The 17,199-nt window shown below is 42.2% G+C and overlaps 1 protein-coding gene and 1 long non-coding RNA gene across 3 annotated transcripts in view; one reads left to right on the top strand and one right to left on the bottom strand.

Moving 5' to 3' along the window:
• Window positions 1-17,199, top strand: part of GRB10 (growth factor receptor bound protein 10) — a 148,730-nt gene that overhangs the window by 56,491 nt on the left and 75,040 nt on the right. For both annotated transcript variants that reach the window (XM_086740422.1, XM_086740423.1), the window contains exon 3: window positions 4,492-4,585. In XM_086740422.1, coding sequence (XP_086596548.1) covers window positions 4,492-4,585 — 94 coding nt within the window. The remainder of the gene's footprint in view (window positions 1-4,491; window positions 4,586-17,199) is intronic.
• LOC147601722 (uncharacterized) lies at window positions 54-1,453 on the bottom strand. The gene is made up of 2 exons (XR_015257827.1): window positions 1,313-1,453; window positions 54-297 (listed from the first exon to the last, which is right to left on the bottom strand). It is a non-coding gene; the product is annotated as an uncharacterized LOC147601722 (long non-coding RNA).

The following is a 17,199-nucleotide window of genomic DNA, read 5'->3' as shown; positions in this document are numbered from 1 at the left end:
AGCACGTCTGACTTGACTTTCTGTTGTGCTGGACAGTGTACAAACATCAGAAGTATGTCATAATCTTAATTTGTCGCTGTGGGACTGCTGGCATGAGTACGCGTGACTCTTGCTCAATTGAACCTTTTGTTCAGGGGCATGGCTGTGTGGGTTTGCAGACAGCTACAGTAAATCCAAAACCAGGGACTGTCGTCTTGGTGGTCTGGACGTCCTCGGTCTGGCCATGCTCCCAGGAGCTTCCGAGAAGCTGTGCTGCCACTTGTAGCCTTCCTTCATCTTGTAAACTTCCAGTGACTGCTGAAATTAGAAAAATAGAAGTCTTCAGTAAAAGGGGATTTCCAGACCTCTAGAGAAAGTTACTTGGTCTCAGCTGAATTCAGGTCCCTTTCTTTGCAAAAAGGAAAGGGACCTCAAGGGGTAGAAGCGAAGTACAGATGGTACCTCACTATTTCTACTTTGGGGTCTGCTTCCTGCCTTCTAAACCCTGTTTACCTGTAAGATTATCCTGAATGACTGACTGGATAACCTTTGCTGAAGGAGCCAGGATGAGAGTAGCAGCAGCGGAGTAGGAGCAACACACCAGTCAGCCCAGTAACGTTGTTTGTATTGATAAATACTCTTCTGAGCTGAACTGCAGGTGGGAACAGTAGCACTTGGAGCTGAAGAAGTGATTAAAGAGCACATGTGCAGACAGCAGAGCTGCTGTAGTATATGGCTGTCTGATTCTCTGATTAAAACACCAGATTTAATGTTTTCTTTGATAACTGAAACGCTTATCATGCTAGCACAAACATCAGCAAACATATGTTGTAGTTGAAGGAGTGCAACTTGAAAGGCTTGGTTATAGATGGAGAATAAATCCCAATTGTCCTGGTTACTGATACGTAGAGATAACACTGCCTACGAGTGGACTTTGGCTCTTAACGCGATGAAAGCCTGTTGCATTTTGCATCATGCAGTGTAAGTTTGCAAAAGGACACTGAAATCTAGCCTGTAATGACGGTATGTTTGGCTCTATGAAATGCTAATGCTTTAAAGGACTCTGTAAAAAAAAAATAAACTGCTTCAGATCCTGCTAGCACTCTTGCTAGTCACTCGATTAAATCATCCTTGGTCACAGACGCTGACTGACAGAGAAAATAGTACATGCAAACAAGTCGGTGAGGGCTAATGCTCAGCTAGCTTCTAAAAATACTACAATAGCTGGCTGGTACAGTAAGTTAAGTAACATGCTTTAATTTCATATTGAGAGCATTTATTGGAAGAGGAGGGAGAGCTGGGGATTAAAACGTGGAGCAAACACATGACTTACCGGGAGCCCGGTTTCAGCGGCAGCAGGGGGGATGGTGATGGACCAAAGCAGGTGCCCACCTTGCTGAGGGCCATGGCCCAGAACGGGAGCCCAACAACAAGGCTGTTGGCACGGAGCAATTATATAACTTCCCCCCCCGCCCCTTTCTTCTTTAAACCTTGTTCCAGTGTCTGTCTGATGTCTGCTGCTGCTGGCCAAGTGCCACTGTTTGTCTGTGCACAACGGACACAAACAGATTCTGGAGGGTCATGTGAAACTACCCTGAGCTCTTTAAATCGCGCCGCCCTTACCTTTTCTCTCCTGCTGCCTGCATTGCTTTAGCAGGTGTGGCTTTGTTTATGCACCTCTGTTGCTTTACTTTAGCACCTGGGTTGTGCTGGCCCTCCGTGCCCGGAGGAAACCTTTGGCTCCGTACGTTGCTCAAGCTGCAGGAGAACTCTCTGGACCTTCTGGGCAGGGGTTTGCAGCTGATGAAACAGGCAGGGGCATCAGCTTTGTAAAGACAGCACTGGCAATTGTTAGTCATTGAAACGTCTGCTTCTGAAAAGTTTGATGTATCTGACTATGACTTTGGCTTAAGGTTTGTAAATAAGGCCTGTGGTTCTCAGTATCTTCTGGTACAGCTGTAAGGTGATTCCAGAGAGGATGAATCCTATTCCTGTAAATTATTGGCAATTGCTAGTTAAAAAAAAATCTGTTTCAATTGAAGAGTTATGGACCTGAGCCAGCTGTAAGCCTGAAATAAGGTCTTCTGAGTTAAATGTTTGTGTGTTACTGCTGTGGGAAACTCAAAGGTAAAAAGATGCATCTTGGCCACATCTCCTCCTCTGTTACTGCATAGCACTGCATGGATCTTGCCTTCCACTAGGGACTTCTGTCTTGGAACAACTGAAAACACATTTAGGTATGTAATGAATAGCTTGTAACTGGTTTTCTTGTTCCACCTTTTGTTTCTGTTGGGATGCCCTGGTGCTGTTTCAAGCTGAGAGGCAATACACAACTGCATCTACACGTCGCATGTCCAGATTCATTCCTGGGAAGTGGAACTTCAGTGCATTTTAGTTCCTGATAAAAATACGTGATGTTGAATTGCATGGGGGGAAATACACAAGGAAAGCTCTGCACTAGGAGGAAGGATGTTCTGCTGCTTTGTTCTTCATGCCTGCAATGTTCACCTCTCAACCTTTTTACTAGGTTTGAGATAACTGAAGAGCAATAGACTTCAGCTTTAAGTTTTGACTGGAACTTTTCCTAGATAAGTGTCTCTTCCCCCCGTTGTGCTTGAACCTTTTGAAAGAATTACTCGAAACTTTCTGGGGAGCAGACTATTAGTTTTGTATGTGCTTTCTGCTTCCTGCAGTGGCCTTCTCATGCTGCAAGTCCCAAATTTCCTGCCTGAAACTTAAAATTGAAATGATGTGGGCAAGGTCAGTGCTGGCTCTGTGGTATCCCAGAGAAAATGAGATGCATCCAGTGCAAACGACTAGCGCTCCAAAAGCAGTAGTAGTGTTAGGATGCCCTGTGGTTGCAAGGGATTTAACAGAGACAGGAGCTCATGAGTTGCTTGTTCCTAACACATACTCAGTTAGCTCCAGTGAAAGAGGTAATAAATATTGCCACGTTTCAAGATGGCAAAACAAATACAGTCATGCTGACAGAAGGTCTGATTTTTTTTCATTGATTCCTAAGAAGCAACTGCAAAAACTTGAGATCAGTCACATGTGGCTCATGAAACAACAGCCAGTGTCACAAAAATTGGTGGCAAGGATATAAATAGCTATAGGGGAAGTAGCCAGTATGGAGGCAGGAGACTGAGTAGTCCCAGTTGTATCTGGCATAGATAGATGGGTGCCATATGTATCTTATCGTATATTGTTTACTTGTATAAACCTCCCTTAGTCATACCCCTGTTGGCAGTTCTTGTCTTAGAAACGCCTGTGAGCTCCTGAATTGATCCCTGATGGTGAAGGCACTCGAGCAGTGCGTGAGTACTTGAATCAAAGCTTAAGTATCTGCTGTTTGACAGTCTCTCTGAATAAGAGATAATATAATTTATTTCATATCCTGTATAACTATATACAGCTCTTATCCCCAAACACTAATCCATTATGATTTTGAGCATTAGCTTATATTCTGTAAACCAGAAATTTTGGGCTGAGAGCTCACGGCTGCACGTAGTTGACTTGCCACTCACTGTGTACATGTTAGTACTCTGCCATAATTACAGCACCATTTGCTGTGAAGGTGGTTCCTATGTTTTGACATAAATGCAGGTCATGCCATTGTGTGTTTATCCCACACTTCGGGCACAGCAGGAACATGTATACAGTCACGTATATCACTGCAGCACGGTTTATGGGCAGTGATATATTAATGTAGTCAGCTTCATGCACTTGCTTCTGTTTTTCCATACCCACCCTTAACTGGTATATGCAAAGAGATGCCAACTTTGTAAAACTGTATACCTGCTCTAAATTTTTTTCTTATGCTTCTGAAATTCAGTGTGTCTTATCTTGCTGTTCTTGGTGTTTTGTTTATATTTCAATTTTCCTTCTTTCTCCTAGTCTTCTTTTCTGGCAAGTTCTGTGAGAAACCGTAGTGTTTTAGACTTAGCCAAATTCAGTCTGTGTTAAAACTTCTTGAAACCTGATCTTGTGAAAGTTCTAGTATGAAAAGGAAAAAAAAAACACAACAAACCCAAGTTGGCATCCAGAGCTATGGATGTTTATCTAAACTGAACTTCTGATTCCTCTTGAGGTTTGGTAGTTCACTACTGAATCTGTTTCAGTCCAGTTAATTAGTTACAAACCCCTAAGCCACAGACTTGGAGTTAAAGAAAGCAAAGCCTCAAGCCTCCACATAATTTGATGTGAGAAGAAACTGTTGTTAAACTAGGAAGTGCATTTGCATCACTGTTCCCCAGTTTGAAGTGCAAAACTGAGCCAACAGCATAGATATTGATTCTGGATTCATGCCACTTGTATTAATGTGATTAGTCTAGTGTCCCCCTATGATTTTTTTATTTTTTTCCTCCCCCCTTCTCCAACATTGGTTTCTTCTTTCAGAGGTATGGTGGGGATGTTTCTTTGTATCAGTGGTTTGGCTCTGTGGAGTGTAGCTTATATAGGGAGTACAGAATGCCTGGTTTTGATAAGATTTTTCTGCTCTTCTGTTTTTAGGACAATGTAGATCAGACTTCAGCTCATGGTCGGCGAGATCTGGTGGAACCGGGTTTCCAAGAACCGTCTAACCGCATCTCCCTGAATCACCAAGGTAAGAAACAGCAGGTGGAATCCAGGCTCCTTGGGAGAAAGCTAGAGTGCTGCATGTGCAGAGGTAGCTTTAAAGCTGCATGTTGCTCTTTCTCCTTGTTATTTAAAAAAAAAAAAGTTCTGGATAGTTGGACTAGGAGATTAGAGAAACAGGTTTTTCTTTGTTACTTTCCTGTGAGCTATGGATGAAGTAGACGAAGAACTTGTGGTGCATCTCAAGCCTTGTAGCCCAAACTGGGATTGCTAGTCTGGGTGGCAAGTATATTATCCTGTTTTTAGGAGGCTGGAGGATGGAAGTACTGAAATTGAATTCAACGTTTGTAATGTTAAAGTTGCATTTGGAAAATCTTTAATTGCTATAAAAAGGGTTCAGAGCTCTGGCTCAACTTTTGCAGTAGGAGGAAAGAAGAGAAAAATATGTTTACTTGCTTTGCATGACAGAAGTCAGCTCATTCGAGGAAAGAAAATCCTGAACTAGACATTGTGAAATAAATCTTAAAAGTCTTTCTTTGCCAATTTCTGTTTGTTCAAATACCTAAAAAAAGACAGTTACTATTATAGCAGGGAATTTTTAGCTCAGCTTTATTTTTTGGCTTTGAAATAATTAATAATAGAGTGTGCTGTCTTAACCAGTGAACCCCCTTATGCTTAGGGTTCCTGATGGCTTAATTTGGAACCAAGTTCTTGAAGGTCATCTTTCAGATATTGTTTCTTCAGTGCAACAGCTAATAAATAGTATTGCAGTCAGTACAAGGCTATTGAAACAAAAAGGATCACAAACATATTACTTACAATATTTACCAAATATGACATGCTTAGCTTTTCCTTTAAAAATCCAGCTTCTTTTGTTTGCCAAAGGCAGCAAGACTGGAATTTCATTACTTGTAGATCCTCAAGACTCTTTAAGTTTCGCAAACAAGTCTCAGAACGTAATGAGGATTGTGTTTTAATTTACTCCTCTCCCCCCACCTCCAAGTTTTCCGGTTTTTTGAAATTTTGTTTTCAATTGAAAACAAACGATAACAGCTTGCCATGTTATCCAATCTAAAATTTCTTGTAGTACAGGCAGTGTGGTGTGGCTTGCTTGCATGCTTACAAAACAGAGTTTATAAATTCAATTTTTCATTCATATTAGAATGGTTCTGTTACATTAATTTCACCTACCTTGGGATGCACAAATCCTGGAGTAGGTCTACATAAGTCTTCTGTACAGACTTCTTACGAAGCTATTTGTAAATATCTGCTTTTAATCAAGGGATTTTTTTGGGGAACACGTCCTGTGTGTCTTAAGTTCATGCATTAGAGTGAGAGTATGTGTGGCTGCTGCTTATGAAGTCTGGACATTTATTGAAGAGATAGGTGGTATTGCATTTTTATGTCAAAATGCTAACTTTGTAGCCTGATATTTTCCTTACAGAGTAATACTTCCTTTTCAGATCCTCCTTTTCCCTCTATCAATATACAGTATCAATATACAATATTGTATATTGTGAAAGGATCCATACAGTGTCACCTGATGTGTGGCACTGCCTCAGCTGATTTGAGACAAATATCTGTATACAAACTGGTCCAAATTAATTTAGGAAACTGTATCTAGGCTATCTTCAAAGAGAATGCTTTTCATAGAGGTACTGGCTGTTTAAGGCCTGTTTATAAAGAAGGACCCTGGACACTCACAAGTCTGTGGGGCTGCATGGGATCCACCCGAGAGTCCTGAGGGAGCTGGCAGAGGAGCTTGCCAAGCCACTCTCCATGATTTATCAGCAGTCCTGGTTAACAGGGGAGGTCTCAGGTGACTGGAGGCTTGCCAGTGTGATGCCCATCTACAAGCAGGGCCAGGAGGAGGATCTGGGGAACTAGAGGCCTGCCAGCCTGACCTCGGTGGCGCGGGAGATTATGGAGTGGTTTATGTTGAGTGTGCTCACCAGGCACATGCAGGACAGCCAGGGGATCAGGCCCGGCCAGCATGGGTTCATGAAGGGCAGGTCCTGCTTGACCAACCTGATCTCCTTTTATGACCAGGTGACCCACCTAGTGGATGACGGGAAGGCTGTGGATGTGATCTACCTGGACTTTAGCAAAGCCTTTGACACCATCTCCTGCAGCATTCTCCTAGAGAAGCTGACGGCTCACGGCTTAGACAGGTATACCCTGCAATGGGTAAAAGACTGACTGGATGGCCGAGCTCAGAAAGTTGTGGTGACTGGAGTTAAATCCAGTTGGTGGCTGGTCACAAGCGGTGTTCCTCACGGCTCAGTTTTGGAGTCAGTCTTGTTTAATATTTTTACCAGTGGTCTGGATGAGGGGATTGAGTGCTTCCTCAGTAAGTTTGCAGATGACACCAAATTGGGCAGGAGTGTCGATCAGCTCAAGGGTAGGAAGGCTCTACAGAGGAATCTGGACAGGCTGGATCGATGGGCCAAGGCAAGTTGTGTGAGTTGTGTGAGTTTCAACAAGGAGAAGTGCTGGGTCCATGTTGCCCATGCAACGTTACAGGCTTGGGGAAGAGTGGCTGGAAAGCTGCCCGTCGGAAAGGGACATGGGGGTGCTGGTGGACAGCTGTCTGAACATGAGCCAGCAGTGTGCCCAGGTGGCCAAGAAGGACAGCAACATTCTGGCTTGCATCAGGAACAGTGTGGCCAGCCGGAGCAGGGAAGTGATTGTGCCCCTGTACTCGGTACTCGGTACTGGTGAGGCCACACCTGGCATACTGTGTTCAGTTTTGAGCCCCTCAGTGTAAGAAGGACATTGAGTTGCTGGAGTGCGTCCAGAGAAGGGCAACAAAGCTGGTGAAGGGTCTGGAGCACAAGTCTTATGAGGAACAGCTGAAGGAACTGGGGTTGTTTGGAGAAGAGAAGGCTGAGGGGAGACCTTATCGCTCTCTACAACTACCTGAAAGGAGGTTGTAGGGAGATGAGTGTTGGTGTCTTCTCCCAAGTAACTAGCGATAGGACAAGAGGAAATGGCCTCAAGTTGCATCAGGGGAGGTTAAGATGGGGTATTAAGAAACACTCCTTTACTGAAAGAGTGGTCCAGTATTGGAACAGGCTGCCAAGCAGGTGGTGAAGTCACCATCCCTGGAGGTGTTCAAAGAATATGTAGACGTGGCACTTCAGGACGTGCTTTAGTAGGCACGGTGGTGTTGGGTTGACGGTTGGACTTGATGATCTTTTCCAACCATAATGATTCTGTGATTAATGTTTTCCTTAGTAGTTTCTGAAGTAAAGATCACTTTTGCACCCACAAATTGGGATTTTTTTTTCTATGTCAGCTGACTGACAGCTATAAAATCTTGTATTTCTAAACTCTGTCTAATTTTGTTGCTGAAGTAGGTATTTAGCACATTATTAATTTTGTCTACCCCTGTGACCATGAAACGCTGTTACGTAAGTGATGAGGATTAAGAACTGAAACCTGAATGCCCAGAGGTGCCCTTTAACGCTGCCCTGGGCTGTAGCACTTCTGTCTTTTTGCACTGTTTGAGGGAAGCAATGTGCCTTACAGGCATGACACCTGCTGCTTCAGTATCTTTACGAAAATGGAAGTGACCGTAAGCATGTTGTTGTCATGTCTTGTGTGTTTGTTCTGTCCAAGAGTGAGCGTCTACACTCTTTCATAGCGTACGAAATACACATTCCTGTCCGAGAACTTGAAAGTACAAGTATTTTAAGAACTGCCACATATTCCAGTAACTGATTAATGAATAGTAGATAGAAAAATAGAACATTAAGAGCTTCAGAGGGAGTTGTGACATGGTCTGAACTAGCTCCCATGCAATCATATTAGTTACACAATAAATAGGAAGACTAGATTATTTAAGTTCTGTGGCAGCTGTTTGCTTTGTGTTTGCACTCTTACACTAAACTGTATTATCCATTACTTTCTATTAAATCTTTGCTGGCACTGACTGATGAAAAACTTAAGAGCAAGCCTGTGTTCAGAAGTAACTTGCAGGACCACTGCTTGCATTTAATAAATGAATCTGTTTGGTGGTATGTCTTGATTACGCTAATGATAAAGATATTTGCAACAGACTGTGGCAGATTTTGCTTCCGGTTATATACATTACTTGCTGACTTCAGCTTATACTGAGTAGCAGAGCTAAAGCTTTTGTACCAGTGTTTTGCAAGACTTTTAAGGAAAACTGATAGGCTTGCAACAAAGCTGGTTTAATACATATTTAATGTGAGCAGAAATTGTGGAAAGATCAGAATTGGCTAAAACATTTCATGTGTTGGGTGCTCCCTGCCTTTTTCCCTTTAGTGGGCTGTTCCTTCAGCGCTGCAGCTGAGCTTTGAGCAACCATACTTACTACGTTATTTTATGTATACGCTTCCAATTCATAGCTGACCACATTGCTCCATGAGCGCAGCAGATCTGCCAGTTTCTGTTGAACATTAACTTACAGCCCTTTGCTTTTTGCCGAGGGAGCTTTGGTACAAGCACTTGCAATTTTCCCTGCTCCTTGCAGGGGGGCTGGACTAGATGACCTTTAAAGGTCCCTTCCAACCCTTACTATTCGATGATTCTAGTTCTGAACCAGACCCTGCTTTCCACGGCCTGTAAAAATGGTGATTAGCTTCCTTCCAGGCATCTGAATCCCTTCAACACAAGCTGGAAAAAGAGCATTCAAGTGGAGACTGAGATATCCTTGCCAACTGCCCCTGCGTGAATAAGCTCTTTCTTATGAAGGGTATTTCAAGTACGTGTTTCCTGCTGAATCACTCTTTTTTGCACAAGCAGATGCTTTATAACCGTTCAGCTTTTAATTTTAAAAGAATATCTTGTAAAGATTGGGGAGCAGGGAATACTGTTTGTGAAGTGAGGAGTCTTTAAAATAGGCAGGTTTCATGTGAAACACATGTAAAAAGTTGAGCGCAGATGGAATAGTATTTTTTCTTAGAAATAGTTTGGTAACTGCTTACATGTACGTATGCTGATAAACTCGCGTACTGTAACCATTAGTATTTCTGTCTCTAAACCATTATTTAGTATTAACTTTTCAATGATTCTGCTAGTTGGGCAGATTTTGTAAAAGTGCTAAATGCGGAGGGCAGGAACAAGGATTTCTTGCCTCTGTTCCCCAAAAGCCACTTCATAAATGAAATGCAATAGGAAGGAGCAAGCCTAATCCCACTTAACAATACTAATAGGCACTGATGTAAGGGAGCAAGATATGCTTCAGCTACCTATTAAAAGTTATAGAAAGTTAACAACAGCCACCCAGGATTTGGCATTTAATAAACAGCAAGTCAAGTATTTCTCAAGCAGTCCTTCCAGAAGCTGTAGTAAAGCCTCTTGGCTTGAAGAAGATAAATATGTCTAAACTATGTGGCGTTTCCTGAAGACTTAAGGAAGGAGGTGAAGAAACAATCAAAACAATTATTTACCATCTTTAAAAACATCAAGAGAAGGAGGAAGTGAGAACATGCTTAGGATGGGACAGGTATTGTTATTTTTCTTTTTTTTTCCCCTTACAGTGGAATGTGGAGATTAAGGAAACTGTAGCTTCTTCAGCTGTGTCTCACTTTGCAAAACATTTAGCACTCACAAATAAGTAATATTTTGCAATAACAGGTTTTCTGCAGTGTGTAGCCTACAGCATTTGTACCCTGTAGAGTAGCGAGGGGAGAGCTGGGGACCATAGTGATGATTTTTAGTCAGAACCTTTGCATTCACGCAGACATGCCATTTTGAGGCCTTTTGTAGAAGTGATGGGCTCCAGCAATCATTCTCCCTGCCCCATGCTAAAGGATGCTGCTGGTTCTCCTCTCTCCCCAAGCATCTTGGCAGTGCAGCCTCCGATCCTCTTGGCTGAGCGCACTGCCTAGGAGCGACCTTGCCGTATGAAGTATGATAGAAAAATACATAATGCTACAGAAAACCGTAGCTCAACTGAGTTTGTTTACTCTCAGGGTTCAGTGAGGTTTGACCTGCCAGACATGCTACTGTTGTTTCTCGTCATACTCTGTACTTCTTGATTTTTCTTTGTTGAGGCATGTTTTGGAGCTCATTTTTCTGTTTGTTTTTCTAGCAAGCAACAAATAATGCCAGCTCCAGTCCTGGCCGTGAAGTTTATGGGCAGTACCTTTTATTCATATGTGACATGTATTTTTTGAGATTGTGTAGCTACTTCATATTCAGGATTTTGAAGCCAGGCATAAATACAAAGCATTCTGTCACATTGAGTTTTAGTAGAAGTATTAGACATGTAATTCTAGCACTTTCTGTATGTGTGTACTTGTGGGATGATTGTCAGTGTCTATACAAGCGTGTTTTGCCATGGGTCTGTGATGAAACATTTATGCTCCGTTTATTAATGCGCTCATATGCAGCCTTCCTCTCCCAAGGTGCTCTCAGCTCTTGTTGGACTTGATGCTTTTGTCACAACCATTTGCAGACAGAGCTGAGCTGAATATTGTGGTATCTCTGGCTCCATTGCTGGGTGGCTTCGTCAGCAGAAAGAAAATGGTGATAGGAGTTGCTTTAGCCAACAGCTGTCCTTTGTCAACAGCTCATCCTTTGGTCTTTCTTGGTTGGTCATGGTAGGAAATCTTACCTGCACAGTGAGGCGATGAAGGTGCTGTGGTTGCAAATCAGTTGGCATTGGGTTTCTGTGTACCTACGTACAGATGACTTGTTCCCACCAAACTCAGAGGGATCCAGAGCAGCTGCCAACTTCCATTGCACTGCAGCCTACTCTTGAGGTAGATGTTCTTCTGTATCTCGCTGGCTAGTAACCGATTCATTAACTTTTATAGGGATGATAAAGGCAGTCATGGTGGAAACTCCCATTCTAACACACTACCTGGGTCCAGAAAATATGAGCCCATGTAAATATGTATGGACTTTTGAGTGAGTATGGGCTTAGATGAAGTATTATGATGCTTAACATTTAGCGCAGAGAAATACTCTTCTGTAGCCCTCTTTCTCCACCATTGCTATTATTACTTGCTTTGAATATCTTTTGTTTTGTATCTGCCTCAGGATAGGCACGTGCGGTTGATGTGATTTTGTTATTCGTTCTGTAGCTAAGGAGGAGCGTGTTTAGTAATGGCCAGTGCTACTTCTGATGCTTCAGTTGTGGGATCCCACTGGGATGAGTCAGTTATTTGGTCTATCAGAACTAACCCATGTTTTTGCAAAATCCAGCTGGTACTGAATTAAAATGTAGAGTGAGAAACAGTTAGTCTTGTTTGTATTGCAGAGACAATACTAAAAGCTGCCAGACATTCATGAATTCTTGTGCTTTGTATAAATGTTGTTGTCATTGTCCAGCCTTAGAAAAAAACCCCACCATTAGTGCCAAAAAGATTTACACTGACTACCCTTACGCAGAAAGCTGAGCCCCTGCTTCCTGCCTAGCTCATTACAGTACCTTTGTCTTGTTTTGGAGAAGGCTTCCATTGTACTTGGTGATGAATCTTGTTAGCAGTTACTAGGATGGCACCCATAATAGCTGTGCAGCAGTTTAACTTCCCTCATTAAGTTAGTTCCCAAACCCTTGCACTGATAGAGCTCTGGAAAAAAAAAATGAAAAAAAGATTAAAAGAGCAGACAAAGTAGGCTGGTGTTTAGTACACATAATTTCAGAGATTTGCAGCAAACTACAGGAAGATGAAATGATTGAGTTTAGCAGGAAGACTCTGTATATTATAAGGCTGCTAATGAAGATTGAGTGGAAATCAGTGAAACGAGAAGAAACAGACTAAAAATGGGTTAAAATGTTGCTTATTCAGAGAAGCATATTTGCAGGTGGCTGATGGATCTTCTTTCTGTATTTTTTAATTTTATTTTTTGTTTTATTTTTCATACATCAACTTTTTAGTCTCACCTTTGCAAATCCTCAGTTTTGGACATATTTAAAATTAAATGTGTTCCTCTGAAATCACCTGATACGAATGAAAAGAGCTCTAATATCTCATAGTTAGCCAGTATGGGATTTTAGACCTGTTTGTAATCTCTCAGGATTCAATGTGTCCTTCGGGTAAGTTTCTCTGACAAGGTGCAAGGACGGAGCCCTCTGTCTTGATTGTACAGGGTGTGACATGGTTTGCCTTGCAGCCTTTATTCCTCGGAAGTTTTACAAGTGGAGGTGTAGGAAAAAAAAAAAAGATAATTTAAAAATAAGCCTAAAGCAGGAAGTATTACAAATTTAAAAATTAATCTTCCCTATTTACATGACTGTCAAAGTAAATTTTAAGCCTGTTTTATTCTGTGGCCTATGGAAAAAACAGTAAAGTTATTACCAGGTTTGTAATTAACTTCTTAAAACGTATTAGTCTGCTACAAGAGCCTGCTCTGTTAGCAGGAGGCAGACGCCCGCATCATCTATTTGTTGACTGTTGGCACGTTTCCCCAGAGGTATATCGGCTCAGCGAGGTGATGTCATCGGCGGCACAAATGCTTTCTGTGCCGATGCGGCTATTCCAGTGGTGTCGGGACAGCTGGCCGCTTGCCCAGCCCCTGCCTGCTGGCAACCTGATGCAACAGCCTCGCTGGTGACTGCTTGGGAGGAGGAATGGCACCTTGCACTGGCTGTGAGAAGCCTCCAGGAGGAAAGCAACGTGCAAAGCTCTTCGTGGAGATGACATTGTCTGGGCTTTTCATGTCTGGGGCTTGAGCTCCTGAGTCCAATGCTTCTGTTGGAAATGGTGTGCTTGGGGAAGTTCAGATACCGGAAGAAAACTAGTGTCTCAGTATCTACTCATGATGAGGTGCTTCTCCTAGGTACCTGAACTGAGCTGATTTCTTGTGTGCTTATCTCATGTCTCTTGTGAACAAGAAAGTCCAAAATCCTGTAGGTAGTGCACTCTCTCCTCTGTGAATGTATTTACAGCGTGGCCAGCAGGTCGAGGGAGGTGATTCTCCCCCTCTACTCTGCCCTGGTGAGACCCCACCTGGAGTACTGTGTCCAGTTCTGGAGGCCCCAACACAAGAAGGACATGGACCAGTTGGAGAAGGTCCAGAGGAGGGCCACGAAGATGATAAAAGGGCAGGAGCACCTCTCTTATGAGGACAGGCTGAGAGAGTTGGGACTGTTCAGCCTGGAGAAGAGGAGGCTCTGGGGAGACCTGATAGTGGTCTTCCAGTACCTCAAGGGGGCCTACAAGAAAGATGGGGAAAGGCTGTTTAGTAGGGCCTGTTGCAATAGGATGAGGGGTAATGGTTTTAAAATAGAGGGGGGTAGATTTAGATTGGAAATTAGGAAAAAATTTTTACGATGCGAGTTATAGAACACTGGAACAGGTTGCCCAGAAGGGTGGTGGAGGCCCCATCCCTGGAAATGTTCAAGGCCAGGCTGGATGAGGCTCTGAGCAACCTGATCTAGTCGGGGGTGTCCCTGCTCCTTGCAGGGGGGTTGGACTAGATGACCTTTGAAGGTCCCTTCCAACTCTAACCATTCTATGATTCTATGATTTTACTTAGCAACTTGAATCATCCTAATCTTTTCTGCAAGCAGATTGCTGAAGCAGCCAAGTGCAACAGATTTCACTTTTGTTTTAAATTGGTTTATATACTTGTTTGCTTACTGTTCAACGGGTACGGGAAGACTTGTGGTCTCAGGTTGTCCTCTGCCTTCCATTTGAGCCAATGGTCCGTAGTTGAGCTTAGTGATCTGAAATGCCCTTTTCTAATTTGTTCAATACAAGTTAGTTGTACGATCTTGGGATAAGCATGTATGTTTTCTGGAATAACTTTATTGCCTCTATGTTTTCTTTTGTAATCTGACTAAATTTGTACTGCCAAGATGTTAGGACAGTAGAAGAAAGAAAATTAATACTATTAGCAAAGGCCTTTTTGATAGCTTCTGGGTGACATTTTTAATGTATCTGAGTTGAATCTTGCCAGTGCCACTCCACCATCTTCCTGCACGTCCTTGGGTTCTGCATATTCTTCCCTGTTAGGGGCCATGTTTCAGGCTTTATGTAAGAAGCTTTTGAATGTTTCAGCAAAGGTGTTATAGCCAAAGGTCGAAACATGGCTGTGGGCACTTAAATAGTTTCAGTACTAATGAACTTTCCAGCTAGGAAATTTGACTTATTATGTAGCCTCATTTTTAATCTTGCTGTAACAATGGCAGTTATTCCATAAAAACAGTGTCTCTGCAACGTCAGAATATTACCTTCAAATTCTGATACCCTAACCAAAATCAAAACCTAAATTTCAAAGGCAGTTTGATGTGTAAAGAGGAAGAGTATATTTGGAGATGGAAACAATCCATACTCACTGCAGTTATAAGAAGTACTGCTTAAAAGAATATTTTCAAAAGTGTGAGTATCTCTAATTTTTGAGATAAAAGTACAGTGTCACTATGCAAGGTCAACCTTAATGGAGAGAGGACTTGCCTTTCAGTATCTGATTACATTGAAAGCTGTAGGGCGCTAATCTGGTTTCATGCCTGTTGTGTCCAAGTCTGAAATAAAGCTATTCTGCTTATTTGGACATTTTAAGAGTATCACCTATAAATAGATCAGAAATTGATTGCCATTTATCTGCAATGCATGTAATGTTTGAAATTACCGTGACTGGAGGAGGGGCTATTTTCTTTTTAAAAATCTATCTACTTTGGTAAAATCTGTATTGAGAGCACAGTCTTGCTGTATGGTTTTGTGCTTTCTGAAGGCAATAGGGGAAAACAGACCCCCTTTCCTATGAAACTTATTTCCAAGAGTATGGTAACAGTGGTGTGGCAAAGTGGAGGCAATTGTAATGCTGGAGACTGCTCCCTGAATTCTTGAGATTGGCTGGACTTGAACTTCACAAGAAACTTTTTAACAGCCTTAGTTCACCAGGACACTTAGCAATTCTGGGACTAGATATATATTCCCCTCCAGTGAAATCCATTTAGCTCCTTCAAATAAAGCCCCGAGTTACTCCCACCCTTATTTAAAGCACACTGAACTGATTTGTGTCCTGTCTCTGAGCAGCCATGCAACTTTGATCTCTCTTTTGACGGCAGATAATTTCTAATAGCTGACATAATACAGCCCTCTTGTCTGCAAACAGTTCTGAGACGTGTATTCAATTTTTAGGTTTTTGTTTTCCTCTGACCTTCAAGGTTATATTTTTGGTCTCTATCAAAGTAGGAGAGGGTGGGGAACAGGCTGTACAGCTCTTGGCTTCCTTCCGTTGTTTGTTCTAATGATACAAGTGTCCTAACCTTTGGTTTCTGTCTCTTCTTTCTAGTGCTTCAGGTGGAGGAAAATATGTTAATTTACCTTTTTCTGAGCTCCATCCTCTAAGCAGAGCTTTTGTCATCTTAGGAATGAATACAGAAATTCACTTTGCTCTTCTTTTTAAAAATAAAAATAATTAAATAAAATGAATAACCAAATACTCTAAATCTGTAACATTTCCAGGGGTAAGAAACAAAACGAGGGCAAGGTAAGACTCGTTCGCAAGAGTTAAATGGGGCACATTTGTGATGCAGCAGTTCCCCTGGCAAGGGGTTCTGTTGCTTTAGGATTCCTTGTGACTCAGCAACTTGGTGCCCTCCCTTTTCAGTTGTTAGCTGATCTTAATTAGAGGAGGAATTATAAATGCTGAACAAAAGTTGGCTTTGTGCTTAAAAATGGATTGGATTTTAGAAGTTGGCTGACACTATTACGGCAAATCTAGGTTAAGCAGTCTGGACAAGTATAGAATTAGTTTAAGGTTTTAGTATCCTTTTCTGCATAATAGAACAATTTTCGGGAGCTTACGTACTAGAAAACCGGTATTATCACATAAAGATGTAACACATCTTACAGCTGAGAGGAAAATGCCCAATTCAAGTTACAGCTTAAACATCATCTTTCTTAGAAATGCCTCTTCTAATCTGTTTATAAAAGACTGGTTCTGCCAAGTGACTGGGAAGTTCAGGACTGTGGATTTTAAGACTTTTCCAACATGGGAACGTATTTCCTTTAGTTGAGACAAACAAGTTGCTCTGGAATGTGCTCATGGTCTGTGTCAGCCAGTATAGCAAGTACAGCTTAACTTGGTTATGTCAAGAAAGATTATATATTGTGGTGTATCTGAAAAAATGGATGTCACTAAAAATACCCATCTAATAAATTTCTGTGATGTTGGGTGAATGTGAAAGTAGGCTTTCTAGTGGCATGGTTGTGTATCAACATGTTTTTCTATGTTTAAAAATGATTAAAAGTTCATGACTGAGGTCAGCAAGAATAGTGTAAAACGGTACAGAGTTTGATAACAGCACCGTGCTGGTTCTTTCTGTAAGCCCTGCATCTCTGCAGAGTGTACTCCTGTACCCACAGCCAGTCCTCACCGAAGGAAGGCGATTTGAAGGCAACAGGTGACCTCGGGCCAGCTCCCTCTTTTATTGCTAGCAGAGTCTTTGTTAGGGGGACAGTTTCTTTTTCACTTGTTTTTGAAACTGCGTGGCGTGACAAACCTCTGAAGTCTGCACTGCAGCATTGCACCGAGGCTCTTACGCTCACGCATGAAAGCGCGATTGCAAACTGTAGCAGTTAATGATGGCAGCAGCAGACCTGACTCCCATGTCTTCTTTGTTAGCCATCTGTACCTCAGGCAGCTCTAAACTGCTCAGAATAATAGGGTTCACCTGAGATTTTGATGAAATTGGACCACAGAAATCGTTGCAGG

The sequence above is a fragment of the Chlamydotis macqueenii genome, chromosome 2 (genome assembly GCF_036417535.1).
Source record: "Chlamydotis macqueenii isolate bChlMac1 chromosome 2, bChlMac1.mat, whole genome shotgun sequence".
Classification (NCBI taxonomy): Eukaryota; Metazoa; Chordata; class Aves; order Otidiformes; family Otididae; genus Chlamydotis; species Chlamydotis macqueenii.
The sequence above is the reverse complement of the archived record's forward strand: the minus strand, read 5'-3'. Positions and strand labels throughout refer to the sequence as shown.